At 44.5% G+C, this 26710-nt stretch overlaps 1 protein-coding gene across 2 annotated transcripts; it reads right to left on the reverse strand.

Annotated features, from left to right (window-relative positions):
• Positions 1-1305: 1305 nt before the first annotated feature.
• Positions 1306-23575, reverse strand: tgds (TDP-glucose 4,6-dehydratase). 2 transcript variants are annotated; one of them, XM_079495047.1, is made up of 12 exons: positions 23466-23575; positions 21258-21324; positions 20642-20710; positions 19921-20011; positions 18730-18878; positions 11967-12065; positions 11031-11090; positions 9856-9899; positions 4708-4873; positions 4080-4135; positions 3678-3775; positions 1306-1581 (listed from the first exon to the last, which is right to left on the reverse strand). In XM_079495047.1, exons 1-12 carry the CDS (start codon positions 23513-23515, stop codon positions 1499-1501), a joined length of 1032 nt encoding a protein of 343 aa, XP_079351173.1. In that variant the 5' UTR covers positions 23516-23575; the 3' UTR covers positions 1306-1498. The 2 variants fall into 2 exon arrangements, with proteins under 2 accessions (XP_079351173.1, XP_079351174.1); XM_079495048.1 differs by lacking the exon at positions 11967-12065.
• Between the last annotated feature and the right edge of the window lie 3135 nt (positions 23576-26710).

Genomic DNA, 26710 nt, shown 5'->3' on the forward strand with positions numbered 1-26710 from the left:
ATAATGTGTTTTTAAGTGAGCCCAGTGTCCATGACATCATGGACACTTGGAAATACTAAAATATCTATAAACACATATTACCCACATAAAAACCCCAGGAAAGTGTTTCTTGTCTCCCAAACATCATTAAAATAATTAAGCAAAACGGGTGAAGTGGCCCTTTAAGACTGGACACCCACGTCTCTGTGGCTCTGTCTGGGCAGACGCTGCTCTGTCGCCACCTAGTGGAGACCGAAGCTGTTGCAGGTTCACTTTATTTGATCATTTTCAGGAATTAGGCTGAAGCTGAAAGCTCATAAATGCGTCTAATTCTACTTACAACAAAACAGAACTGATGTCACTCGGTATATAGTTCTCAGATTCACAAAATAAATCAATCCTACACCCAAGCCACCTCCGTGTGACCATAGAGATCCACCAGGATCCATAAAAAGGTATATTACACTACATAACCATTTATTAGACATTAAATAGGCATGCACGATTAATCAGTAAAATAATATTTAAAAAAATAAAAAAATAATTTAATCGGTTTTCACCAGCAAAAAATAAAAATAATTCTACATTTAATTTGTGTACTTCAGTTGTGAAAACTGGACCCTTGGAAAATAGTATATAGGCTATTTATTGATGTAATACTTCGTTCGTTCGCTCTGAAAGAATATATATTCAAAGATTTGTGCCGCATTTTTACGATTTAAAAAAAATAGCAGACCTACAAGCTCGTAGATCTGCTATTTTTCAATAGCTAAATTATAACATAATGCTTAGTTAGTTAAAACACCAAAACGGGTTCCCATCCAGAATGGGTCAACAGGCTTTGGGCCAATCAGCCCCTATAGGGGCCTATAGGCTTGTTTCTATCGTGGTCCTCTGTATAATATCGGAATCGGTCAGAATCTGTATCGGCAGATATGACCCTGCAAATAGTCGGAGATCGGTCATAATGTCATAACCGTGCACCTCTAGGCATTATTATTACAGAGCGCCACATTGCATACTTCTGTCTATCATGGAAACATAATTGCAGATGGTCCCAACGTAAGGCATTGAGGCCTGACGTCGAAATAAAAAAAACGTTCGCTCTGAAAGAATATATATTCAAAGGTTTGTGCCGCATTTTTACGATTTTTCAAAAATATCAGACCTACAAGCTCGTAGCGCGCCACTCGGTGGCGCGCTACGAGCTTGTAGATCTGCTATTTTTCAATGGCTAAAGTATAACATAATGCTTAGTTAAAACACCAAAAGGGGTTCCCGCCCAGAATGGGTTTTTAAGGCAGAGTTCATAGCCGGAAGTGTCGGATCGGAACATCCGTATTTCCTGCGGATAACGATATTTTCCCACCAATCACAACACTGGTTTCATACACGGAGAATGTAAACGGATTTGTTAAAACGTCTTTTCCCAGAAGTCCAGCGATGCTAACATGCTCTGACGGCATCATGGAGGCGTTTCTAGACGCGCGCTGGCGTTGAGGTCCGTGGAGATGTGATGTCACTGGTCCAGCGTGCTGCTGATTGGTCCTTGGTTCTGGCCCGCTTCTAGCCAATAGCCTGGGTTGTCTTCATACCATTTGACTGAACGACACGCACGCACACACGCACGCATACACAGTCACAGACACAGTCACACACACAGACACACACAGTCACGCACGCACACACACAGACAGACAGACAGACAGGAATTAGAAGAGCTTGAAGCTTTGATTCAGGACTTCTTTTAGTGACTAAAACATGAGTAGGATAACATATTAGTGTACATATTACTGTAATATTACTTTTTTTCAGTAACTAGTAGTATAACGAATTACTCTGCAGAAATAGTAATATAGTAACTATTCACTCCAACGCCAAAACACGCTTCGTTACTCCTTACTTTTCACTTACAAATGAGCGTCATTTGTTTCTGTTCATTCGTTCAGTTCAGTTAGCCCGTTCTGGGCGGGAACCCCTTTTGGTGTTTTTAAACATTATGTTATAATTTAGCTATTGAAAAATATCAGATCTACAACCTCTTAGCGCGCCACTCGGTGGCGCGCTACGAGCTTGTAGGTCTATTTTTAGGTAGGTCTATTTTTTAAAAATCGTGAAAATATTTATTTCAGAAAACTGGAGGATTTAGAAGATTTTTTTTAATTTTGAGGTCAGGCCTGAATGGGTTAATTAATAGAAGGCTGTTGCATACATAATATAAAGTAATATGTAATTATATTACTCTTGATTCCAAGTAATAAGTAAAGTAATATTACTTTTTCTAAGGCGTAATGAGTAAAGTAAACATATTACTCTCCTAAGTAATATTGCCCAACACTGAGGATAACACTATAATAGCTTCAGGATGCATTGTGAGCTTGTAGATCAAATAGATCTGTACATATTGTGAGCTTGTAGATCAAATAGATCTGTACATATTGTGAGCTTGTAGATCAAATAGATCTGTACATATTGTGAGCTTGTAGATCAAATAGATCTGTACATATTGATGCATTGTGAGCTTGTAGATCAAATAGATCTGTACATATTCTCATTGTGAGCTTGTAGATCAAATAGATCTGTACATATTGTGAGCTTGTAGATCAAATAGATCTGTACATATTGTGAGCTTGTAGATCAAATAGATCTGTACATATTGTGAGCTTGTAGATCAAATAGATCTGTACATATTGTGAGCTTGTAGATCAAATAGATCTGTACATATTCTCATTGTGAGCTTGTAGATCAAATAGATCTGTACATATTGTGAGCTTGTAGATCAAATAGATCTGTACATATTGTGAGCTTGTAGATCAAATAGATCTGTACATATTCTCATTGTGAGCTTGTAGATCAAATAGATCTGTACATATTGTGAGCTTGTAGATCAAATAGATCTGTACATATTGTGAGCTTGTAGATCAAATAGATCTGTACATATTCTGTGAGCTTGTAGATCAAATAGATCTGTACATATTCTGTGAGCTTGTAGATCAAATAGATCTGTACATATTCGGTGAGCTTGTAGATCAAATAGATCTGTACATATTCTGCATAATGAGTACTTTCTACTTTTGGCTCTAAAAGTACATTTAGGTATTCATGCTTTGGTACTAAATGTAAATTATGAATTATGAACTGTCTGAAGCCTTCGTCACAGACAGACAGACACCTACCTACCTGTCTGTCTGATCCCCTCCTCCCAGACAGACAGACAGCTACCTGTCTGTCTGATCCTTTTGTCACATACGGACAGACAGACACCTGCCTGTCTGTCTGATCCCCTCCTCCCAGACAGACAGACAGCTACCTGTCTGTCTGATCCCCTCCTCCCAGACAGAAAGACAGACAGACAGCTACCTGTCTGTATGATCCCCTCCTCCCAGACAGACAGACAGACAGCCCCTCCTCACAGACAGACAGACAGCCCCTCCTCCCAGACAGACAGACAGCTACCTGTCTGTCTGATCGCCTCCTCCCAGACAGACAGACAGACAGACCCTCAGACCCTCCTCCCAGACAGACAGCCCCTCCTCCCAGACAGACAGACAGCTACCTGTCTGTCTGATCCCCTCCTCCCAGACAGACAGACAGACAGACAGACAGCCCCTCCTCCCAGACAGACAGACAGCTACCTGTCTGTCTGATTCCCTCCTCCCAGACAGACAGCCCCTCCTCCCAGACAGACAGACGGCTACCTGTCTGTCTGATCCCCTCCTCCCAGGTCACATGGGCTCTCCATCCCAGCCGCTGCAGCTTCTGTGAGCTGATTGGGTAGCGCAGGTCCACCTGTGGCCTGCAGGGGGAGACAGTCATTCACCTTAAAGGACAACTTTAGTTTTTTGGTTCATGTTTTAGGTTAAGTTATTAGAGAAAGTAAAAGATGAGTTAATGTTTTTTTATTTGCTGCTTTGTATTTTTCTTTTTTTACATTGAATGGCGATTTTATGACTCACCTGTCGGTGGGCGGAGCCACTCACCTGTCGGTGGGCGGAGCCACTCACCTGTCGGTGGGCGGAGCCACTCACCTGTCGGTGGGCGGAGCCACTCACCTGTCGGTGGGCGGAGCCACTCACCTGTCGGTGGGCGGAGCCACTCACCTGTCAGGCACAAACTCCAGCCAGTCGTCCAGTTGTGATTCTGGAATGTTCTTGACCTGCAAAACACACACACACACACACACACACACAGTGGCTCAGGGGCAGAGTGGCTGGATGGTAACCGCAAGGTTGCCAGTTCGATCCCTGTGGGCTCCCCCAGAGTTGGTGTCCTTGAGCAAGACTCTGAACCCCTGATTGCTCCTGATGTGGGTGAATGTAATGCACCATCTATGTAAAGGTGTGTGAATGTGTGTGTGAATGGGTGAATGTAATGCACCATCTATGTAAAGGTGTGTGAATGTGTGTGTGAATGGGTGAATGTAATGCACAATCTATGTAAAGGTGTGTGAATGTGTGTGTGAATGGGTGAATGTAATGCACGATCTATGTAAAGGTGTGTGAATGTGTGTGTGAATGGGTGAATGTAATGCACAATCTATGTAAAGGTGTGTGAATGTGTGTGTGAATGGGTGAATGTAATGCACAGTCTATGTAAAGGTGTGTGTGTGTGTGTGTGAATGGGTGAATGTAATGCACCTTGGATAAAGGCACTATATAAATGCACCATTTACCGCATGCGCGCACACACATACACACACACACACACACACACCCCCACTGAACCCACCATCCTGACCAGCTCCCTGGCCAGCTGCATGATGGGAATCTCAAAGTCGTTTCCGATGTTGTAGACCTCTCCGGCCACACCCTTCTCCAGGACCAATAGGAACGCCTCGATCACGTCGTCCACGAACAGGAAGTGGCGCGACTTGGGGACGGTCCCGTGGATGGTGCTGTCATGTGACCCCGAAGAGGCGGAGTCACGTGTTTAATGGACCCAGAACAGGTTAGAAACACACACACACACATGCACACACACATGCCAGGGACCCCCATAAGAGAAGAATTTTACGGCTCTAGCAGAGATTCTCAACCTGTTAAATTTCAAGGACCCCCAGTTTGACATGCATTAGTCTACGGACCCCCCATTTAATGGCATTTCTATCTCTGGGACCCAAATGTATAATTGTAAAATGAATGTTAATTTAACTCAGAGTGTACAAATGGAACCAAATGGACCCGTCGGGTCCATTTGGTTCCATTTGTACACTCTCTGAGTTACAGACCCCATAAGGGTCCATTTGGTTCCATTTGTACACTCTCAGAGTTACAGACCCCATAAGGGTCCATTTGGTTCCATTTGTACACTCTCAGAGTTACAGACCCCATAACGGTCCATTTGGTTCCATTTGTACACTCTCAGAGTTACAGACCCCATAAGGGTCCATTTGGTTCCATTTGTACACTCTCAGAGTTACAGACCCCATAACGGTCCATTTGGTTCCATTTGTACACTCTCAGAGTTACAGACCCCATAAGGGTCCATTTGGTTCCTAACTATAATTTAGCCCTCAAGGACCCCTGGGGGACCCCGGACCCCACTTTGAGAACCACTGTTCTAGATGTCTTCCGACATCTATCAGTTCTGCTCGGGGGTCAGAAACTAATATTTATAATAATAGCCGGGTCCGCTAGGCATTTCTATCTCTGGGACCCAAATTTATAATTGTAAAATGAATGTTAATTTAACTCAGAGTGTACAAATGGAACCAAATGGACCCGTCAGCGTCCATTTGGTTCCATTTGTACACTCTCAGAGTTACAGACCCCATAAGGGTCCACAGACCCCGGACCCCACTTTGAGAACCACTGTTCTAGATGTCTTCCGACATCTATCAGTGCTGCTCGGGGGTCGGAACTAATATTTATAATAATAGCCGGGTCCGCTAGGCTCTGGTTGTACTTTTCGAGTTCGGAATTAGAATTCTTGTTTTTTTTTTTAGAGAGATTTATTTGTGCCTTTCGCCTCTTATTTTATCTTTTATAGAGGGATAGGTATACAGTAGGCTGACAGGACATGGGGAGAGAGAGATGGGGGGGGGGAAGACATACAGTAAAGGCCACCGGGATCGGGAGTGGAACCCGCAGCACACTGCCAGACTGGATTACCAGCCAAGGTGACTGGGCCGCTAGGCCAGCCGCCTGGGCCCGGAACTAGAATGGGGGCCATTCGGTTCTGGGTACATTTGAGTACGGGTCTATTTGAGTACGGGTCTATTTGAGTACGGCCCGCGTCGGTCAAATAGGACGCGTGAAGACCCACACACCCGCACGCACACACTAGGGCATTAAGCAACTAGTCGACTAGTTTACTAGTCGACTAGTAAATCCACTAGTCGACCTTGTTGGTACTAGTTGACTAGTTGATAAGAAAAATGAATAACATTTTTATTTTGTTTTACCCGATTTTGTAGGCCTCACGATCAGGTAGATTATAGTTATAACTTATAGTCACCAATGTACACCGTTTCTGAATGTTTTTTGTAAATGTACAAATATTTATTTCTAAAAGAAAAGAAAAAAAATGTTTTTCTTTCTTTTTTTTTTTACATAATAGGTAGTTAACACCTTAGAAGCCCGGAACTATTTCATCCATTTCATCCAGGGTGCCCATCATTTGTAGCGCACGGACCACTTTTACCGGCGCACCGGAAGCTGGTGTGCATGTCTGTGTAGCAGCTAACAATAGCCACACCAGTCTAGAGTCGATCGACAACAACGGGAGGTAAGAATAAATCTATCGCGACTAGCGACTGGACCGCGGAGCGCCGTCTAACACAGGATCTTTTTTCATAATTAGACGGGATGATTTAGATTGCGAGTTATGAACGTTTTAAGATTTCCGATGACGTGTCACTGTTGTGCAACACTGAGGATTGGGCAACAAGCGCTCCTAGGCTGTAGAGCGATGCAACCGGTTTTGATATCATTAATCTCCGTCCTGTTAATCAATCTCCGTCTCGGGCAACTGACCGTGCACTTGAACTTGACGGTGATCTCCGTCTGGGGTCGACTAGTAAACTAGGCAACTAGTCAACTAGTAAAAATCACACCCGTGTGAACTGAGTGGTGTAAGGTCTTATATAGCCTGTCTGACGTAATGAAATCATGTCTGACGTAATTAAATCACACCCGGGTGAACAGGGTGAACATAGCTAGCCTGGCTAATAAGCCAGACTAATATCACACAACACTGTCGCGGTATATCAGTCTGGGCTGGCTCCACTTGGATTTCATTTCCCGGGGGGCGGGTTCAAACATTTTCTCTTTGACTTAATTGGTCAGAGCTACTGTCAGTCAAAAGTCTCAAGCATTGAACGTCACTGTACCAAAGCCCGCCCATATTGCATACCGTGTCCCGATTGGTCCGACCTGTTCTCGATTGTAGGAAAGAGGCGTGCTACTGAGCCTCGCCAGACCGAAATCCGCTGGTAGGCAACTTTTTTTTGCCAACGGCTGATTCGGTCTGGTTTATTAACCAGGCTAGAACATAGCAACCATGCTCATTTTTTCTGCACTAACAAAGCCAGTTGTAGGAGTGGTTTACACTAGAGACTGACACGGGAGTGGATTTTCACTCCTGATCCCATCCCGCTCCCACTCGAAATGACTCCCGCTCCCATCCCGCTCCTGTTTTTTTTTTTTTTTTAGTTAGTCATTGACACTGTTTTTCCCTGAACAGAACTTAAAGCTTAACAGTTAACAAGTGCTTTGTCAATTAAGATAAAAAAAACCCTCAGTGTTAATTTAACTCTATATGAATATTTATTCAGTGTACAAGTCTGTGTGTATGGCAGTGGTTCCCAGGGGTCCTTGAGGGAGTTCCAGGGGGTCCCCAGCTAATTAATAGTTTGGAACCAAATGGACCCTTATGGGTCTAACAAATTATGTTATGGGAGTGTACAAATGGAACCAAATGGACCCATCAGGGTCCATTTGGTTCCATTTGTACACTCTCAGAGTTACAGACCCCATAAGGGTCCATTTGGTTCCATTTGTACACTCAAAGAGTTACAGACCCATAAGGATCCATTTGGTTCCTAACTATAATTTAGCCCTCAAGGACCCCTGGGGGACCCCGGACCCCACTTTGAGAACCACTGTTCTAGATGTCTTCCGACATCTATCAGTTCTGCTCGGGGGTCGGAACTAATATTTATAATAATAGCCGGGTCCGCTAGGCATTTCTATCTCTGGGACCCAAATTTATAATTGTAAAATGAATGTTAATTTAACTCAGAGTGTACAAATGGAACCAAATGGACCCGTCAGCGTCCATTTGGTTCCATTTGTACACTCTCAGAGTTACAGACCCCATAAGGGTCCACAGACCCCGGACCCCACTTTGAGAACCACTGTTCTAGATGTCTTCCGACATCTATCAGTGCTGCTCGGGGGTCGGAACTAATATTTATAATAATAGCCGGGTCCGCTAGGCTCTGGTTGTACTTTTCGAGTTCGGAACTAGAATTCTTGGGGGGTTTTTTTAGAGAGATTTATTTGTGCCTTTCGCCTCTTATTTTATCTTTTATAGAGGGATAGGTATACAGTAGGCTGACAGGACATGGGGAGAGAGAGATGGGGGGGGGGGGGGGAAGACATACAGTAAAGGCCGCCGGGATCGGGAGTGGAACCCGCGGCACACTGCCAGACTGGATTACCAGCCAAGGTGACTGGGCCGCTAGGCCAGCCGCCTGGGCCCGGAACTAGAATGGGGGCCATTCGGTTCTGGGTACATTTGAGTACGGGTCTATTTGAGTACGGGTCTATTTGAGTACGGGTCTATTTGAGTACGGCCCGCGTCGGTCAAATAGGACGCGTGAAGACCCACACACCTGCACGCACACACTAGGGCATTAAGCAACTAGTCGACTAGTTTACTAGTCGATTAGTAAATCCACTAGTCAACCTTGTTGGTACTAGTTGACTAGTTGATAAGAAAAATGAATTAAAAAAATATATATTTTTATTTTGTTTTACCCGATTTTGTAGGCCTCACGATCAGGTAGATTATAGTTATAACTTATAGTCACCAATGTACACCGTTTCTGAATGTTTTTTGTAAATGTACAAATATTTATTTCTAAAAGAAAAGGAAAAAAAAGTTTTTCTTTTTTTACATAATGGGTAGTTAACACCTTAGAAGCCCGGAACTATTTCATCCATTTCATCCAGGGTGCCCATCATTTGTAGCGCACGGACCACTTTTACCGGCGCACCGGAAGCTGGTGTGCATGTCTGTGTAGCAGCTAACAATAGCCACACCAGTCTAGAGTCGATCGACGACAACGGGAGGTAAGAATAAATCTATCGCGACTAGCGACTGGACCGCGGAGCGCCGACTAACACAGGATCTTTTTTCATAATTAGACGGGATGATTTAGATCGCGAGTTATGAACGTTTTAAGATTTCCGTTTTCGTCCGCTAAACAGGCAGGGAACATTTTCGATGACGTGTCACTGTTGTGCAACACCGAGGATTGGGCAACAAGCGCTCCTAGGCTGTGGAGCGATGCGATCGGTTTTGATGTCATTAATCTCCGTCCTGTTAATCAATCTCCGTCTCGGGCAACTGACCGTGCACTTGAACTTGACGGTGATCTCCGTCTGGGGTCGACTAGTAAACTAGGCAACTAGTCAACTAGTAAAAATCACACCCGTGTGAACTGAGTGGTGTAAGGTCTTATATAGCCTGTCTGACGTAATGCAATCATGTCTGACGTAATGAAATCACACCCGGGTGAACAGGGTGAACATAGCAACCATGCTCATTTTTTCTGCACTAACAAAGCCAGTTGTAGGAGTGGTTTACACCACTAAAAAATGACTAGAAGTGAATGCCCTAGCACACACCACCAGGACAGGGGACACTTACCATTTCTTGTCTGCTCGTAAGAGGGACAAAAACCTTGGAATGACCTGGACAACAAGAGAAAAGGACCAAACATCAACCATCAATATAATTAATAAATCAACTATTCACTATTAATACTTTTGGCCAAAATTCGGAGGTGATATAGATGTGGTGTGGATTACTGTTGGTGTTTTAACACAATATCTTACACAGTGAGATGATGTGATGATGACATGAAATAGGCTGAAACCCACTGACATAGAAACAGAGGCTCAGAAAACTGTCATTCAACCCATTTAGGCCTGACGTCAAAATAAAAAATAAAAGTCCTCTGAAAGAATATATATTCAAAGATTTGTGCCGCATTTTCACATTTTTTCAAAAATAGCAGACCTACAAGCTCGTAGCGCGCCACTCGGTGGCGCGCTATGAGCTTGTAGATCTGCTATTTTTCAATAGCTAAAGTATAACATAATGCTTAGTTAAAACACCAAAAGGGGTTCCCGCCCAGAATGGGTTAGAACAGGGGTTCCCAAGGTGGGGTCCGGGGACCCCCAGGGGTCCTTGAGGGAGTTCCAGGGGGTCCCCAGCTAAATTATACTTTGGAACCAAATGGACCCTTATGGGGTCTGTAACTCAAGTACTCTCTCTGTAACAGGTCCATTTGGTTCCATTTGTACACTCTCAGAGTTAAATTAGCATTGATTTTACAATATAAATTGGGGGTCGCAGAGATAGAAATGCCATTAAATGGGGGGTCCGTATAGACTGGGGGGTCCTTGAAATTAAACAGGTTGAGAATCACTGCTAGAGACATACAAATCTTCTTTTATTGGAGACCCTGGCATATATGTTCAAACGGGGGTCCGCAGGCTGATTAGTGTCAATTTGGGGGTCCTTCACATGAGAAAGTTTGGGAACCGCTGATCTAGAAGACATGTGTAGAATCGGGTTCTACAAATAAATGGGTTAAGACCTGACGTCGAAATAAATAGTCTTCTGAAAGAATATTATATTCAAAGATGTGTGCCACATTTTCACGATTTTTCAAAAATAGCAGATCTACAAGCTCATAGCACGCCACCGAGTGGCGCGCTATGAGCTTATAGATCTGCTATTTTTCAATAGCTAAAGTATAACATAATGCTTTAAAACACAAACGGGTTCCCGCCCAGAGCGGGTTAAGTGTACAGTACCTTCTCCGTGTACTGTCTGGGCCCGTACACGTTGTTGTTCCTTGTTATGATGACGGGAAACTGTAACGATAGAAAAACACGCATTCAAAATCAAGATTTATAAATACTGTGTACAATGTTGAATAATCCATGATCCAACCCACTGGTTTTCAACCCTTTTTACATCAAGGCCCATTATTTATTCTGGCATTTGAGCCACGGAACCACCGTTTGATGACATTTAGCCTCTCAGACCCATTTGAGCCACGGAACCACCGTTTGATGACATTTAGCCTCTCAGACCCATTTGAGCCACGGACCACCGTTTGATGACATTTAGCCTCTCAGACCCATTTGAGCCACGGACCACCGTTTGATGACATTTAGCCTCTCAGACCCAAAAGTTAGAATATCTTATCATTGTCGCTGGATTAGATTTTGTCACAATTCCATGCTGTATTGACGTGGTACCATGAGATAACTGGCAAACGTTGATTTTAAAAATAACAATTACTTTCTCTAATTGTGTAGACTTCTTGTAAATTAAGTAATGCAGATGTTTCACATAAATGGACCCGGAAGTCCAGAGTTAAATATCCATAAGGGTCCATTTGGTTACCAACTCTCCATCATTTACCTGCATGGGGACCACCTGGAACCCCCTTCAAGGACATTTTGACCTGAGATCAGATTCTAAAAATGTCTTCTACATCCTGACAGTTTTCTGAAAAAGCTATGTTTCTATGTCAGTCGTTCTTCGATTTTTCAAAAATAGCAGACCTGCAAGCTCGTAGCGCGCCACTCGGTGGCGCGCTACGAGCTTGTAGATCTGCTATTTTTCAATAGCTAAAGCATAACATAATGCTGACACCAAAAGGGGTTCCTGCCCAAAACGGGTTAAATAGGAGACCATAGGCCGTACGGGCTCTGTAATACTAATAATAGTAATAAAAGCACCTTGTATTTATCCCAGTATGAAGTCACCAGGAACTCGGCAGCGGCCTTGGTCACAGCGTACGGGTTGGACGGTCTCAAAACGCTGCTCTCGTCAAACACCTGACAGATGGAGGAGGACACAGAGAGGATAACTCAACCAACACCTGACAGATGGAGGAGGACACAGAGAGGATAACTCAACCAACACCTGACAGATGGAGGAGGACACAGAGAGGATAACTCGTCAAACACCTGACAGATGGAGGAGGACACAGAGAGGATAACTCGTCAAACACCTGACAGATGGAGGAGGACACAGAGAGGATAACTCAACCAACACCTGACAGATGGAGGAGGACACAGAGAGGATAACTCAACAAAACACCTGACAGATGGAGGAGGACACAGAGAGGATAACTCATTAAACACCTGACAGATGGAGGAGGACACAGAGAGGATAACTCAACCAACACCTGACAGATGGAGGAGGACACAGAGAGGATAACTCAACAAAACACCTGACAGATGGAGGAGGACACAGAGAGGATAACTCGTCAAACACCTGACAGATGGAGGAGGACACAGAGAGGATAACTCAACCAACACCTGACAGATGGAGGAGGACACAGAGAGGATAACTCAACCAACACCTGACAGATGGAGGAGGACACAGAGAGGATAACTCAACCAACACCTGACAGATGGAGGAGGACACAGAGAGGATAACTCGTCAAACACCTGACAGATGGAGGAGGACACAGAGAGGATAACTCAACAAAACACCTGACAGATGGAGGAGGACACAGAGAGGATAACTCAACCAACACCTGACAGATGGAGGAGGACACAGAGAGGATAACTCAACCAACACCTGACAGATGGAGGAGGACACAGAGAGGATAACTCAACCAACACCTGACAGATGGAGGAGGACACAGAGAGGATAACTCAACCAACACCTGACAGATGGAGGAGGACACAGAGAGGATAACTCAACCAACACCTGACAGATGGAGGAGGACACAGAGAGGATAACTCGTCAAACACCTGACAGATGGAGGAGGACACAGAGAGGATAACTCAACCAACACCTGACAGATGGAGGAGGACACAGAGAGGATAACTCAACCAACACCTGACAGATGGAGGAGGACACAGAGAGGATAACTCATTAAACACCTGACAGATGGAGGAGGACACAGAGAGGATAACTCAACCAACACCTGACAGATGGAGGAGGACACAGAGAGGATAACTCAAACACCTGACAGATGGAGGAGGACACAGAGAGGATAACTCAAACACCTGATAGATGGAGGAGGACACAGAGAGGATAACTCGTCAAACACCTGACAGATGGAGGAGGACACAGAGAGGATAACTCAAACACCTGACAGATGGAGGAGGACACAGAGAGGATAACTCAAACACCTGACAGATGGAGGAGGACACAGAGAGGATAACTCAAACACCTGACAGATGGAGGAGGACACAGAGAGGATAACTCAAACACCTGACAGATGGAGGAGGACACAGAGAGGATAACTCAAACACCCAATGTGTGAATGAATGAACCATTGTAAAGCGCTTTGAGCACTTGGAAAAGCTCTATAAAAATGCAATTCATTATTATTTCTAGCTAAGCTGTGGCGCCACAGTGCGTCCACTAGGTGGTACGCTTCTTTCCCCTCCTGGCTTTGCCCCGAGGTTCAAGGTTCAATTGATTGATTGATGTATTAACAGTTTTGGAGAATTACAGTACATTTCAAGTACAACTCAATACAAGACTATTAACGGTGGATGACACCATAAAGCAATACTCTTGTCCACCATGTTCAATTCATCATAACATGTAGTGTTCCGTTCACCTCCGCCATCTGTTCTCTCCCCTTCAGCTAGGAATGCATCCAGCTCACTGATGTGCTATCGAAACCAATTGCTTTTAGCTTGTTAACCAGTATGGCGTGGTTCACAGTGTCAAAAGCCTTTCAGAGGTCCAGCTTGACCATGCCGCAGTATTTGGAGGTCCAGCTTGACCATGCCGCAGTATTTGGAGGTCCAGCATGACCATGCCGCAGTATTTGCCAGCATCCACCTCGTGTTTGATGTGGTCGCTCAAATAGAGGAGGCGCATTGGGAGGCATGTATGTGTCAGTGGAGTGGGATGTTCTGAAGATTCGTACATACATTTGTTTGTGTCAAGATACTGTGTCAAGGTTCCAGGGTGGCTTTATTGTCCCTTGCAGGGAATTGGTTTGCAGCCAATCAATCAATCAATCAATCAATAAATCAATCAAAGGCAAGTCTACACCCACAGACAAAAAAATATGGGCACCGCCAACTCAGAGTATGGGTCTTCAAGAACCCCCCCCCCCCCCCCCTCCAACCCAAAATCAAAACTGACCCTGTCACAATTAGTTGGTAGTAGTTAGCTCAGTCTTCCATGATTCTATGGTTCTATGGTTAGTTGGTAATTAGTTGGTAGTAGTTAGCTCAGTCTTTAATTAGTTGGTAGTAGTCAGCTCAGTCTTAGTTGGTAGTTAGTTGGTAGTAGTTAGCTCAGTCTAGTAGTAGTTGTAGTAGTATTAGTTGGTAGTAGTCAGCTCAGTCTTAGTTGGTAGTTAGTTGGTAGTAGTTAGCTCAGTAGTTAGCTCAGTCTAGTAGTAGTTGTAGTAGTATTAGTTGGTAGTAGTCAGCTCAGTCTTAGTTGGTAGTTAGTTGGTAGTAGTTAGCTCAGTAGTTAGCTCAGTCTAGTAGTAGTTGTATTAGTTGGTAGTAGTCAGCTCAGTCTTAGTTGGTAGTTAGTTGGTAGTAGTTAGCTCAGTCGTTAGCTCAGTCTAGTAGTAGTTGTAGTAGTATTAGTTGGTAGTAGTCAGCTCAGTCTTCCATGTTGCAGTTAGTTGGTAGTAGTTAGCTCAGTCTAGTTGGTAGTAGTTAGCTCAGTCTAGTTGGTAGTAGTTAGCTCAGTCTAGTTGGTAGTAGTTAGGCTCAGTCTTCCATGTTGCAGTTAGTTGGTAGTAGTTAGCTCAGTCTAGTTGGTAGTAGTTAGCTCAGTCTAGTTGGTAGTAGTTAGCTCAGTCTAGTTGGTAGTAGTTAGCTCAGTCTTCCATGTTGCAGTTAGTTGGTAGTAGTTAGCTCAGTCTAGTTGGTAGTAGTTAGCTCAGTCTAGTTGGTAGTAGTTAGCTCAGTCTAGTTGGTAGTAGTTAGCTCAGTCTAGTTGGTAGTAGTTATCTCAGTCTTCCATGTTGCAGTTAGTTGGTAGTAGTTAGCTCAGTCTAGTTGGTAGTAGTTAGCTCAGTCTAGTTGGTAGTAGTTAGCTCAGTCTAGTTGGTAGTAGTTAGCTCAGTCTTCCATGTTGCAGTTAGTTGGTAGTAGTTAGCTCAGTCTAGTTGGTAGTAGTTAGCTCAGTCTAGTTGGTAGTAGTTAGCTCAGTCTAGTTGGTAGTAGTTAGCTCAGTCTAGTTGGTAGTAGTTAGCTCAGTCTAGTTGGTAGTAGTTAGCTCAGTCTAGTTGGTAGTAGTTAGCTCAGTCTTCCATTAGTTGGTAGTAGTTAGCTCAGTCTTCCAGTTGGTAGTAGTTAGCTCAGTCTAGTTGGTAGTAGTTATCTCAGTCTTCCATGATGTAATTAGTTGGTAGTAGTTAGCTCAGTCTTTAGTTCGTAGTAGTTAGCTCAGTCTTCCATGATTCTATGGCTTTTTGTGCATATTGTTCTTATTGCTTATTGCCGTCCAGCTTGGTCCCGCCTTATCGCTGCTTGCAGCTATATTTTTTATTTATTTTTCTCTTTTTGTTTGCATGTTTTTGACGTCATCTCCCTACGGTGACGCCTCATATTAAGCTAATCTGTTCTTCTCCATGTTGACAGGAGAGATGATCATAGGAGCAGAGTTTATACCACCATTATTATGATGAGGGCTGAAGAATGGATATAGTCTCTCAGTGAAGGAGCAGCCAGTGAAAGAGTAGAGGTGAACTCTGGTCTCCACATCATGAAAGGAGACCAGACCCTCCTCATAATCCACAAACACTCCCACTGTCTTGAGCTCCTCTCTTACAGGGAGGCGGACTGGAAATGAAATGACTACAGCAGAACTGTAGTCATTTCCATTCCTCAACCCTATAGTCCAATAACCATTGTTGGGGGTCGGTAGGATGACTCCCTTCCTGTTGATGGACTCTCTGGCCACTCCTAGATCCCAGTCAGTCTTCCCTCCAACCTGAACCTCATAGTAAAACCTTCCTGAGCAGAAGCCTTGTTTTCCTAAGACACAGGCACATGGAGAGAATCTCTTTTTGTTGTTTGGGAGATTCTTCTTTATGTTTCCACAATGCACTTGTTTCCCATCGTCAGACAGGATGAGGTTGGGATGTGCTGTATCAGGGTCCAGGGTCACATTCACAGCACATTGCTGAATCCACTTCATCTCAACATCACACATCTTCTTCATCTCCTGACTGAGTGTCTTCTCCAGCTGAGACACAGCTGTCCTCACAGTCTCCACATATAAAGACTGATGGACACTGACCTTTGTCCAGTCCTTGGTGGGTGGAGGGGTGTTGATGGATGTGACGTTCTGGATGAGGTGGTCTTCAGAGTGGGAGGGCTGTTTCAGCTCAGAGCTTCTCTTCTCCAACTGAGTGATTTCCTTTTTCAGATCTTTGATGAATCCGTCAGCCTGTTTCTCTGTTGTCTTCTGCTTCTCTTCAATCACACCAATGAGCTCAGCCTGGCTTCTCTCAATACAGCTGATCAGAGCAGCGAAGACCTGCACACTGGCTGTTATCACTGTGTCTGCATCTCTCCTGCTGAGCTCTACTGAGCGTCTGAACTCCTGAATCTTCACTCGTCTCTCCTGGATCATCGTCTGGATTTCTGCCTCTGTCTTTGCTTCATATTCTTCTTTCACCTTGTGATTCCTGAACTGTTGAACCATCTCCGAAACCAAAGTATTGACAGATAACTCTGGTCTTGTGTGGAAGGTTTTGTTGCACAGCGGACACCTGCACACAGCACCAGCGTCCCAGCAACGTGTGATGCAGGCGTTGCAGTAGTTGTGTCCACACGGAGTGGTGACCGGTTCAGAGAACAAGTCCATACAGACGGAACACTGCAGGTGGTCTTCAGGACGGAGACCGCTGGCGGACGCACCCATTTCCACACACTGACGACGAATAAAAACCCTCGGGAAGGTCCAGGTGTCTGTAGTATCTGGTGGCCTGTGACAGACAGAAGGTCCAGGTGTCTGTCGTATCTGATGGCCTGTGACAGACGGAAGGTCCAGGTGTCTGTCGTATCTGATGGCCTGTGACAGACAGAAGGTCCAGGTGTCTGTCGTATCTGGTGGCCTGTGAAGGACAGAAGGTCCAGGTGTCTGTCGTATCTGATGGCCTGTGAAGGACGGAAGGTCCAGGTGTCTGTAGTATCTGGTGGCCTGTGAAGGACGGAAGGTCCAGGTGTCTGTCGTATCTGATGGCCTGTGAAGGACGGAAGGTCCAGGTGTCTGTAGTATCTGGTGGCCTGTGAAGGACGGAAGGTCCAGGTGTCTGTAGTATCTGGTGGCCTGTGAAGGACGGAAGGTCCAGGTGTCTGTCGTATCTGATGGCCTGTGAAGGACGGAAGGTCCAGGTGTCTGTAGTATCTGGTGGCCTGTGAAGGACAGAAGGTCCAGGTGTCTGTCGTATCTGATGGCCTGTGAAGGACGGAAGGTCCAGGTGTCTGTAGTATCTGGTGGCCTGTGAAGGACAGAAGGTCCAGGTGTCTGTCGTATCTGGTGGCCTGTGAAGGACGGAAGGTCCAGGTGTCTGTAGTATCTGGTGGCCTGTGAAGGACGGAAGGTCCAGGTGTCTGTAGTATCTGATGGTCTGTGAAGGACGGAAGGTCCAGGTGTCTGTAGTATCTGATGGCCTGTGAAGGACGGAAGGTCCAGGTGTCTGTAGTATCTGGTGGCCTGTGAAGGACGGAAGGTCCAGGTGTCTGTCGTATCTGATGGCCTGTGAAGGACGGAAGGTCCAGGTGTCTGTAGTATCTGATGGTCTGTGAAGGACGGAAGGTCCAGAGATCTCAGTCTCCTGGTGACAGGTCTGGTCTGGAGTTGGTTGAAGGTCTGACGATGGAGTCTCTGGAAGAAGAAAGTGGAAATTCTCGTCGAAGAGTTGATTCGGGGCTGACGGTCGGAAACTCTGGGAGGAGCTAGTTGCATGTGGGGAGCCTATCTGCAGATTACTCTGACTTTTATGTGGTTGGCCCAATGTGATGATGTCGTCCTCCGTGATGTCACTGTGAGTCTGTCGTATCCATATATGGAGTGCTGATGTCATACACGCCAAGCAGGGGAGTAACTGATGCTAATTAGGAGAATGCAGAGCGGTGACATCATGGTGACATCATGGGTATGTATGGTCAGAGCCATTAGACAGAGTTACCAAAACTCTGTTCACTTCATGGGACTTCAGTCCAATGGCTGCTAACGGCTAATGGCGCTAACTTCCCGCATTACTTCCATATAGCCTCTGTACATGGACCATAATGGAAACCAGTCCTGTACTGTTTTTTAGCTCAAATGTCTGTGTGTGTGTGTGTGTGTGTGTGTGTGTGTGTGTGTGTGTGTGTGTGTGTGTGTGTGTGTGTGTGTGTGTGTGTGTGTGTGTGTGTGTGTGTGTGTGTGTGTGTGTGTGTGTGTGTGTGTGTGTGTGAGAGGGCATTGAGCAACTAGTCGACTATTCAACTAGTCAACCACTCAAAAATGACTAGAAGTGAATGCCCTAGTGTGCGTGCGTGCGTGCACCTGGTCCAGGCTGTCTCCGTACACCTCGTCCGTGCTGACGTAGATGAAGCGTTTGGGGGGGCGTGGCGCCCGCCGGGCCGCCCTCAGGACCACCCTGGTCCCCTCCACGTTGACCCGCTGGAAACTGCCCGGCGACACGAAGGACTCCTCTGATTGGACAGGGAGGAGGAGGAGGAGGAGGGGCGTGGATTAGGTCAAAGATTGTTCATTCAGGAAGATAATAGTTAGGGATGTTAAAAAAGTGAATCGTAAATGGATTCATCGCCGTTATGTAAATTCTTCAATTAAACAGTGGATAACTTCCACTGCCCATTCTGGGCGGGAACCCCTTTTGGTGTTTTAAACAATGTTATAATTTAGCTATTGAAAAATAGCAGATCTACAAGCTCGTAGGATTGAATGCATTATAAATGCACCATGTCTCTCTCTGTCTGTAATCCACGCAACTCCAGAACCGTTCCCCCCCTGCCGACTTCGGACGGACCCACGGGTTGTCCAGAACCGCCACAAAAGGCCTCTGCCCGGGCCCAGAGCCTGCCTGCAGGGCCATACTCCATATTTGGGCATTCCTGACAAAGAACTGTTCTGACATCATTCTGACGTCTGCATGGACTCCATATTTGGGCATAAAAGGGACACAGATCACTCCAACATGTATCGTTCCAAGTAGGCCAGTGCCCCACGGGCACCGCTCCAGTCATAGGCTAAAAATAAAAGAGAATCGCTGATCTACAAGTTCAAAACATGCCGTGATGTGTTGTGAGCTTGTAGATCGCCCCCCCACCCCAAAAAAAAGAAAAAACGAACGTGTAGCACAGTGGAATAGAGTAGACACTATGGCACATCAAGGCCTTTTCATTTGTGTTTTTGGTAATATTATTCATCACTTGTTATATGAAAATGGAGTCCATTGTGTACATTGTGTTCGACATTGAGTGAAATTATGATTCTCAAAAAATCGATTGATAAGGTTATCAATGATCAAATCCTACAAACGGTCCGAAAAGTCACATTCTACAAAATACCTTCAAAATCACTAGTTCTCAAACTTGTTTGTGTGAAGGACTCCCCCCCTCCCCCACCCTGTGCCAGGGACCCCAAGGAGAGAAGATTTGTCTTAAAAAATATATATATATTATTATTTTATTTGTTGTTAAAACCTCTTTCCAGATAGTGAAAAGCTGTTCTCACCAACGTGTGTTTTGGCGGCCAGGTGAAAGACCACGTCGATGTCCTCTGTGTCGAAGATATGAGACACCAGCCGCAGGTTACACACGTCTCCCTGTACAGGAACGCACACGCACACACACACACGCACGCACACGATATGAGACACCAGCCGCGGGTTACACACGTCTCCCTGTACAGGAACGCACACGCACACACGCACGCACGCACACGCACACGATATGAGACACCAGCCGCGGGTTACACACGTCTCCCTGTACAGGAACGCACACGCACACACGCACGCACGCACACGCACACGATATGAGACACCAGCCGCGGGTTACACACGTCTCCCTGTACAGGAACGCACACGCACACACGCACACGCACACGATATGAGACACCAGCCGCGGGTTACACACGTCTCCCTGTACAGGAACGCACACGCACACACGCACGCACGCACGCACGCACACACGCACACGATATGAGACACCAGCCGCGGGTTACACACATCACCCTGTACAGGAACGCACACGCACACACACACACACACACACACACACACGCACACGATATGAGACACCAGCCGCGGGTTACACACATCACCCTGTACAGACACACACGCGCGCACGCGAACACACGCACACAGCCACACACGCGCACGCACGCACACGATATGAGACACCAGCCGCGGGTTACACACATCACCCTGTACAGGAACACACACACACACACACACCCTGATCAGGCTGTAGTTGTGGTGGTCTTCAACACTCTCCAGACTCCTGGGACTGCAGCAGTAGTCCAACTGGAAGACAAACAACACAATGTTCCATTATTATTACACATGTTTATTACACCCCATAACATGTATCATTTATATGTTTAATATGTTTATTACACCCCATAACATGTATCATTTATATGTTTAATATGTTTATTACACCCCATAACATGTATCATTATTATTACACATGTTTATTACACCCCATAACATGTATCATTATTATTACACATGTTTATTACACCCCATAACATGTATCATTTATATGTTTGTTTATTACACCCCATAATGTGTATCATTTATATGTTTAATATGTTTATTACACCCCATAACATGTATCATTTATATGTTTAATATGTTTGTTTATTACAGGATGTCTGGAGCTCTCTGGTTGGAGCTGTTGCCCCCGCGACCCGACTATGGATAAGCGGTTGAAGATGGATGTATGTATGGATGGATGGAGTACGTACACAAAATACAGTGAGATGGATCGACTTGTACAGTACAGTACAGTACCAGTACCAGTACTAGTACAGTACCAGTACCAGTACAGTGGTGTGTATGGACTCACATTATCCAGGTTAATGATCCTCCAGTCAGGATGTCTGTGGACCAGCGAGCAGACCAGGTGGGAGCCACTGGAAATATACATATTATTATTATATTAACCCATTTAGGCCTAAGTCTTCTCTTTAATAATAATAATAATAATAATACATTTTATTTATAAGGCGCCTTTCAGGGCACTCAAGGTCGCCGTACAACAAGTTAAAAACAGTTGACACAAAACAGTTAAAAGCAAAAGCAGACAAAGTATAGCTTGCAGCAGAAAACACAGATCAATCATAGGCCTGCCTAAACAGGTGGGTTTTGAGGTGGGTTTGAAATGAGGTGATTGAGTCCATGTTTCTTATATCAGGGGGGAGGGAGTTCCAGAGGTGAGGGGCAGAGCATCAGGGGGGAGGGAGTTCCAGAGGTGAGGGGCAGAGCATCAGGGGGGAGGGAGTTCCAGAGTTGAGGGGCAGAGCATCAGGGGGGAGGGAGTTCCAGAGGTGAGGGGCAGAGCATCAGGGGGGAGGGAGTTCCACAGGTGAGGGGCAGAGCATCAGGGGGGAGGGAGTTCCAGAGGTGGGGGGCAGAGCGGCTGAAAGCTCTTGACCCCATGGTGGACAGACGGGCTGGGAGGACTTTCAGTTTGATGGAGGAGGCAGACCTAAGAGACCGGGTGGGAATGTTGACGTGGACAAGGTCAGACAGATAAGGGGGGGTGAGGTTATGAATGGCCTTGAAAGTATGGAGAAGGATCTTATAGTCAATACGGAATTTGATGGGAAGCCAGTGGAGTTGGTGTAAAACAGGGGTGATGTGACTGATGACAGGGGTTCTGGTGATGAGCGGCGTTCTGGACCAGTTGGAGTTTATGGAGAAGTTTGTGGGGGAGACCAAAAAGAAGGGAATTACAGTAGTCCAAGTGGGAGGTGACGAGAGAGTGAACCAGGATTGCGGCACTGTGGGGAGTGAGTGAGGGACAGAGGCGGTTGATGTTTCTGAGGTGGAAGTAGGCGGACCTTTCTCTTCTCTGTCTTTCCTTAAATACCTATGTTTCTAGTGGTGCTCAATATTTTCATCTCAAGGACCCCAAAAATGATATGTAATTGGCCACCGGACCCCCATCTGAAAATATCTTGTTCCAGGGACCCCCCCCCCCAGAAGCAAAGACTTGAGTTAAAAATGTTCGCTGTGAAAGAATATACATTCAAAGATCTGCGCGACATTTTCAAGATTTTTCAATAATAGCAGACCTACAAGCTCGCAGCGCGGCACTCGGTCGCTTGTAGATTTGCTATTTTTCAAAAGTACAACATAATGCGTGAAACACCAAAAGGGGTTAATATCGTTAATATTAGACCAGGTGGGAGCCACTGAAAATATAAATATTATTATAATATTAATATCGTTAATATTAGACCAGGTGGAGCCACTGTTCACACACAGGACGTTATATTTACATTAGAACACCCTGTAGACCATTGACTACATGTGACATAATGCACCTTGGGACCGCAACAAAGCCACTCACATGTAGCCTGGCTAATAAGCCAGAGTAATATCACACAACACTGTCGCAGGCAATTCGGTCTGGCTTATTAGCCAGGCTAACACACATGTGCATCGCATTTAAACCGGTTTCTTGACTCTGATTAGGATCCGCACGGCTTATAATTTCACAAAAAAGAGTGAGTGAGATGAGGATCCCCCTGACATAAGATTATGGTATGAAAAACTCATGTCGATACTGCCAATGGAGAGGTTATCATACGTATTAAGCCATTCTGGGTGGGAACCCCTTTTGGTGTTTTAAGCATTATGTTATGCTTTAGCTATTGAAAAATAGCAGATCTACAAGCTCAGCGCGGCACCGAGTGCCACGCTATGAACTTGTAGATCTGCTATTTTTGAAAAATCGTGAAAATGTGCCTCAAATCTTTTAGTTTTTAACTCAAATCTTTGCTTCTGCAACTTCTCTTTATTGTCAATGGCGTTTTTTTTTTTAAACAAACCACCCTCAAAAATAATCATAGCATAAAACTATAGGCCTACTGTACCTTATATTAAGTACAGTAGTCATGATGAGCTAGCATTATTAAAATAATTATAAACCCTTCATAATATTTACAGTAGCATCGAGCATTTAAAATAACAGAGAACCCAGAGCCTAATGTGTAACTGTGACAGTTATTGATATTATTTATGTTATTGATGAAGTGAATTAACTCACATGAAGCCACAGCCTCCAGTCACCAACACAGTCCTGGTGTCAGACCCCATCCTGTTTGTCTTTATGATGAATTGAAAATGGTGGACCCTCTTGTAAACAAGTGTAATACTTTAAATATTGGGTCGTCCACTCACAGTTGACCGTTTTTTGTATTGAGTTGTACTTGAAATGTACTGTAATTCTGCAAACTGTTAATAAATACTTCAATCAATCAAAAATATGACTGTCTGCCTGCCTGCCTGCCTGCCTGTCTGTCTGTCTGTCTGTCTGTCTGTCTGTCTGCCTGTCTGCCTGCCTGCCTGCCTGCCTGTCTGTCTCAACACACAAACAAACGTCTAGATTAATTAAGTCATTGTATTAAATTAAAACAATTAATTCCTCTCCTAAACGCTTGACTTGTTGACTATAATAATAAGACTACATGACTGAACACTTTCACATGACTATATAAAAAAATTAAAAAAACATCACAATTGTCTCGTAAACCAACGAACACACCTCTCTTATAAACGGTCATAATTGTATTAAATTAAAACAATGAATTATTATTTATAATCTCCTAAACAAAAACATAAACATGTCCACATCAGATGGATATCCTGCTTCACGACAGTCCAGCGCCGACGTACGGCAGGCAGCGTTGACACGTACTGGCTACGTACTGCGGCTGCGCAGTTTTGTCGAAAGTATAGCCGATCTACAAGCCCGCGAGGCGCGGCGCGCGCGACCCGCTGTGAGCTTGTAGATCCGTTGTTTGGTTTCTGTCTGTTTGTGGCTCAGTGTCGCCCTCCTGTGGTTCATTATTACCTCCACACACTGTACAAGAAGGGAGACTGTTGGATAAAAAGCCATTTGTCCATTGATTGATTGATTGATTGATTGATAAAAGTAATAGAAATAAAAGTAGAACAGTATTATCATCAACATGTACTTAAAGTACCAACAGCAGAAAGCACTCATTATGCATAATGTCCCATTTCAGAATTTCAAATAGGCCTATTTGGAAAAAAAATATAAGAGAAAAAAAAAAGAAGAAAAGAAATAGCACATTATTTTATATTACTCTAGGATTTGTTGGCTACCGTTGTCGTTTAAAAGGTATTTATTTAAAGACCTCTATGACAAATCCATCTGGTTTATCCAACTAACTGTATACTTTAATTTCTACATTTATCCAATTTGCAGTCATAGACAGTTCATGTCTAATTGTCTGTCAGTGGTTCCCAAAGTGGGGTCCGGGGACCCCCAGGGGTCCTTGAGGGAGTTCCAGGGGGTCCCCAGCTAAATGATATAGTCTGGAACCAAATGGACCCTTATGGGTCTGTAACTCTGAGAGTGTAACAAATGTACATTTGGTACACTCAGAGTTAAATTAATATTGATTTTACAATATAAATTGGGGGTCCCAGAGATAAAAATGCCATGAAATGGGGGGCGGGAGGGGGGGTCCGTAGCCTAATGCATGTTAAGCTGGGGGTCCTTCAAATGAAAATGGTTGAGAACCACTGCTAGAACCGTACAAAAAAAATCTCTTATGGGGGTCCCTGCAGGCATCTTTTCAAATGGGGGTCCGCAGGCTAATATATGTCGATTTAGGGGTCCTTGATTTGAAAACTGTATTAAAATCCAACTAATTCCAACATTGATTTCTGTATTATTTTTGTATCCAATTTGCATTCATCATAGGCAGTTCATAACAAACTTGTGAATTCAAAGCTAAAGAGGGCGCTGTTTCTCCTTTATTTTGCCGATGGGTTCTCACTCAGATAGGTTGACACGTATGAAACCCAGAGGGGGGGCGGGACCTTGCACCAGCTGACGTCCGGCCGCCGCGTGATTGGTCGCCACACGTGACGCTAAAGGCGCCTGGGGCTCCCATTGGATCGGGGCTGACGTCAATCAAAGCTCCGCGGCGTCCAAGCCAGTGTTGCCATGTCTGCTTGTTATAAGTGACTGTGGGCATGTTTTTGTTTTTCTGTAAAGTGATTGATTGATTGATTGATTGATTGATTGATTGATTGATTGATTGATTGAAAATGCAAAATCTACTACGAGGGTAAAACCAGGAAACGAACCAAGACATTTAAAGGCATACAAATAAAAACACTTATTTGAAAAAAAGTAAATCATCATATATACACTAGTTGTCAGTTGAAGAAAGTAAAAAGGGGAAATATACAGTATTGTAGTTTGGCCTTTATTTATTTATTTGGCCTTGTTTCTAAAATGTAGTTCTTTATTTGGTCTTGTTTCTAAAGTGTAGTTGTTTATTTGGCCTTGTTTCTAAAGTGTAGTTGTTTATTTGGTCTTGTTTCTAAAGTGTAGTTGTTTATTTGGCCTTGTTTCTAAAGTGTAGTTGTTTATTTGGTCTTGTTTCTAAAGTGTAGTTGTTTATTTGGCCATGTTTCTAAAGCGTAGTTGTTTATTTGGCCTTGTTTCTAAAGTGTAGTTGTTTATTTGGTCTTGTTTCTAAAGTGTAGTTGTTTATTTGGCCTTGTTTCTAAAGTGTAGTTGTTTATTTGGCCTTGTTTCTAAAGTGTAGTTGTTTATTTGGTCTTGTTTCTAAAATGTAGTTTAGTTAAAATGACAACAAATTCCACAAATCCTCTTTTCCCCCACAGATATTGTTGTTGTTGTTGAAACTAGCAGATCTGCTATTTTCAAATAGCCAAATAAATTAAGTCAGTGTGCTGGATATCATATGGTCTATACTACAGTGGTGGTTCCCCCAGGGGTCCTTGAGAGAGTTCCAGGGGGTCCCCAGGCAGACTACAGTGGTGGTTCCCCCAGGGGTCCTTGAGAGAGTTCCAGGGGGTCCCCAGGCAGACTACAGTGGTGGTTCCCCCAGGGGTCCTTGAGAGAGTTCCAGGGGGTCCCCAGGCAGCTAAATGATAGTTTGGAACCAACTTATGGTTCTGTAACTCTGAGAGTGTACAAATGGAACTAAACATTTGGTTCCATCTGTACACTCTCAGAGCTAAATTAACATTGATTTTACAATATAAATTGGGGGTCACAGAGATAGAAATGCCATTAAATGGGGGTCCGTAGACTAATGCATGTCAAACTGGGGGGTCCTTGGAATTAAACGGGTTGAGAATCACTGCTAGAGCCGTACAAATCTTCTCGTATGGGGGTCCCTGGCATATCTTTTCAAATGGGGGTCAGCGGGGCTAATTAGCTAGTAATTAGTGTCAATTTGGGGGTCCTTGACATGAAAAACGCTTCTGTTTGGGTTTGTTGTT

The sequence above is a fragment of the Electrona antarctica genome (genome assembly GCF_951216825.1).
Source record: "Electrona antarctica genome assembly, chromosome: 24".
Taxonomy (NCBI): domain Eukaryota; kingdom Metazoa; phylum Chordata; class Actinopteri; order Myctophiformes; family Myctophidae; genus Electrona; species Electrona antarctica.

Excerpts from the sequence above, each read along its gene's own strand:
- tgds (XM_079495047.1), bottom strand. The coding sequence starts at position 23,515 with ATGGGGTCTGACACCAGGACTGTGTTGGTGACTGGAGGCTGTGGCTTC. Across the intron at positions 9,900-11,030 it reads CCAGACAGTACACGGAGAAG|GTCATTCCAAGGTTTTTGTC; the intron begins GTACTGTACACT and ends CTTGTTGTCCAG. Across the intron at positions 4,874-9,855 it reads TTACGAGCAGACAAGAAATG|CACCATCCACGGGACCGTCC; the intron begins GTAAGTGTCCCC and ends GTCACATGACAG.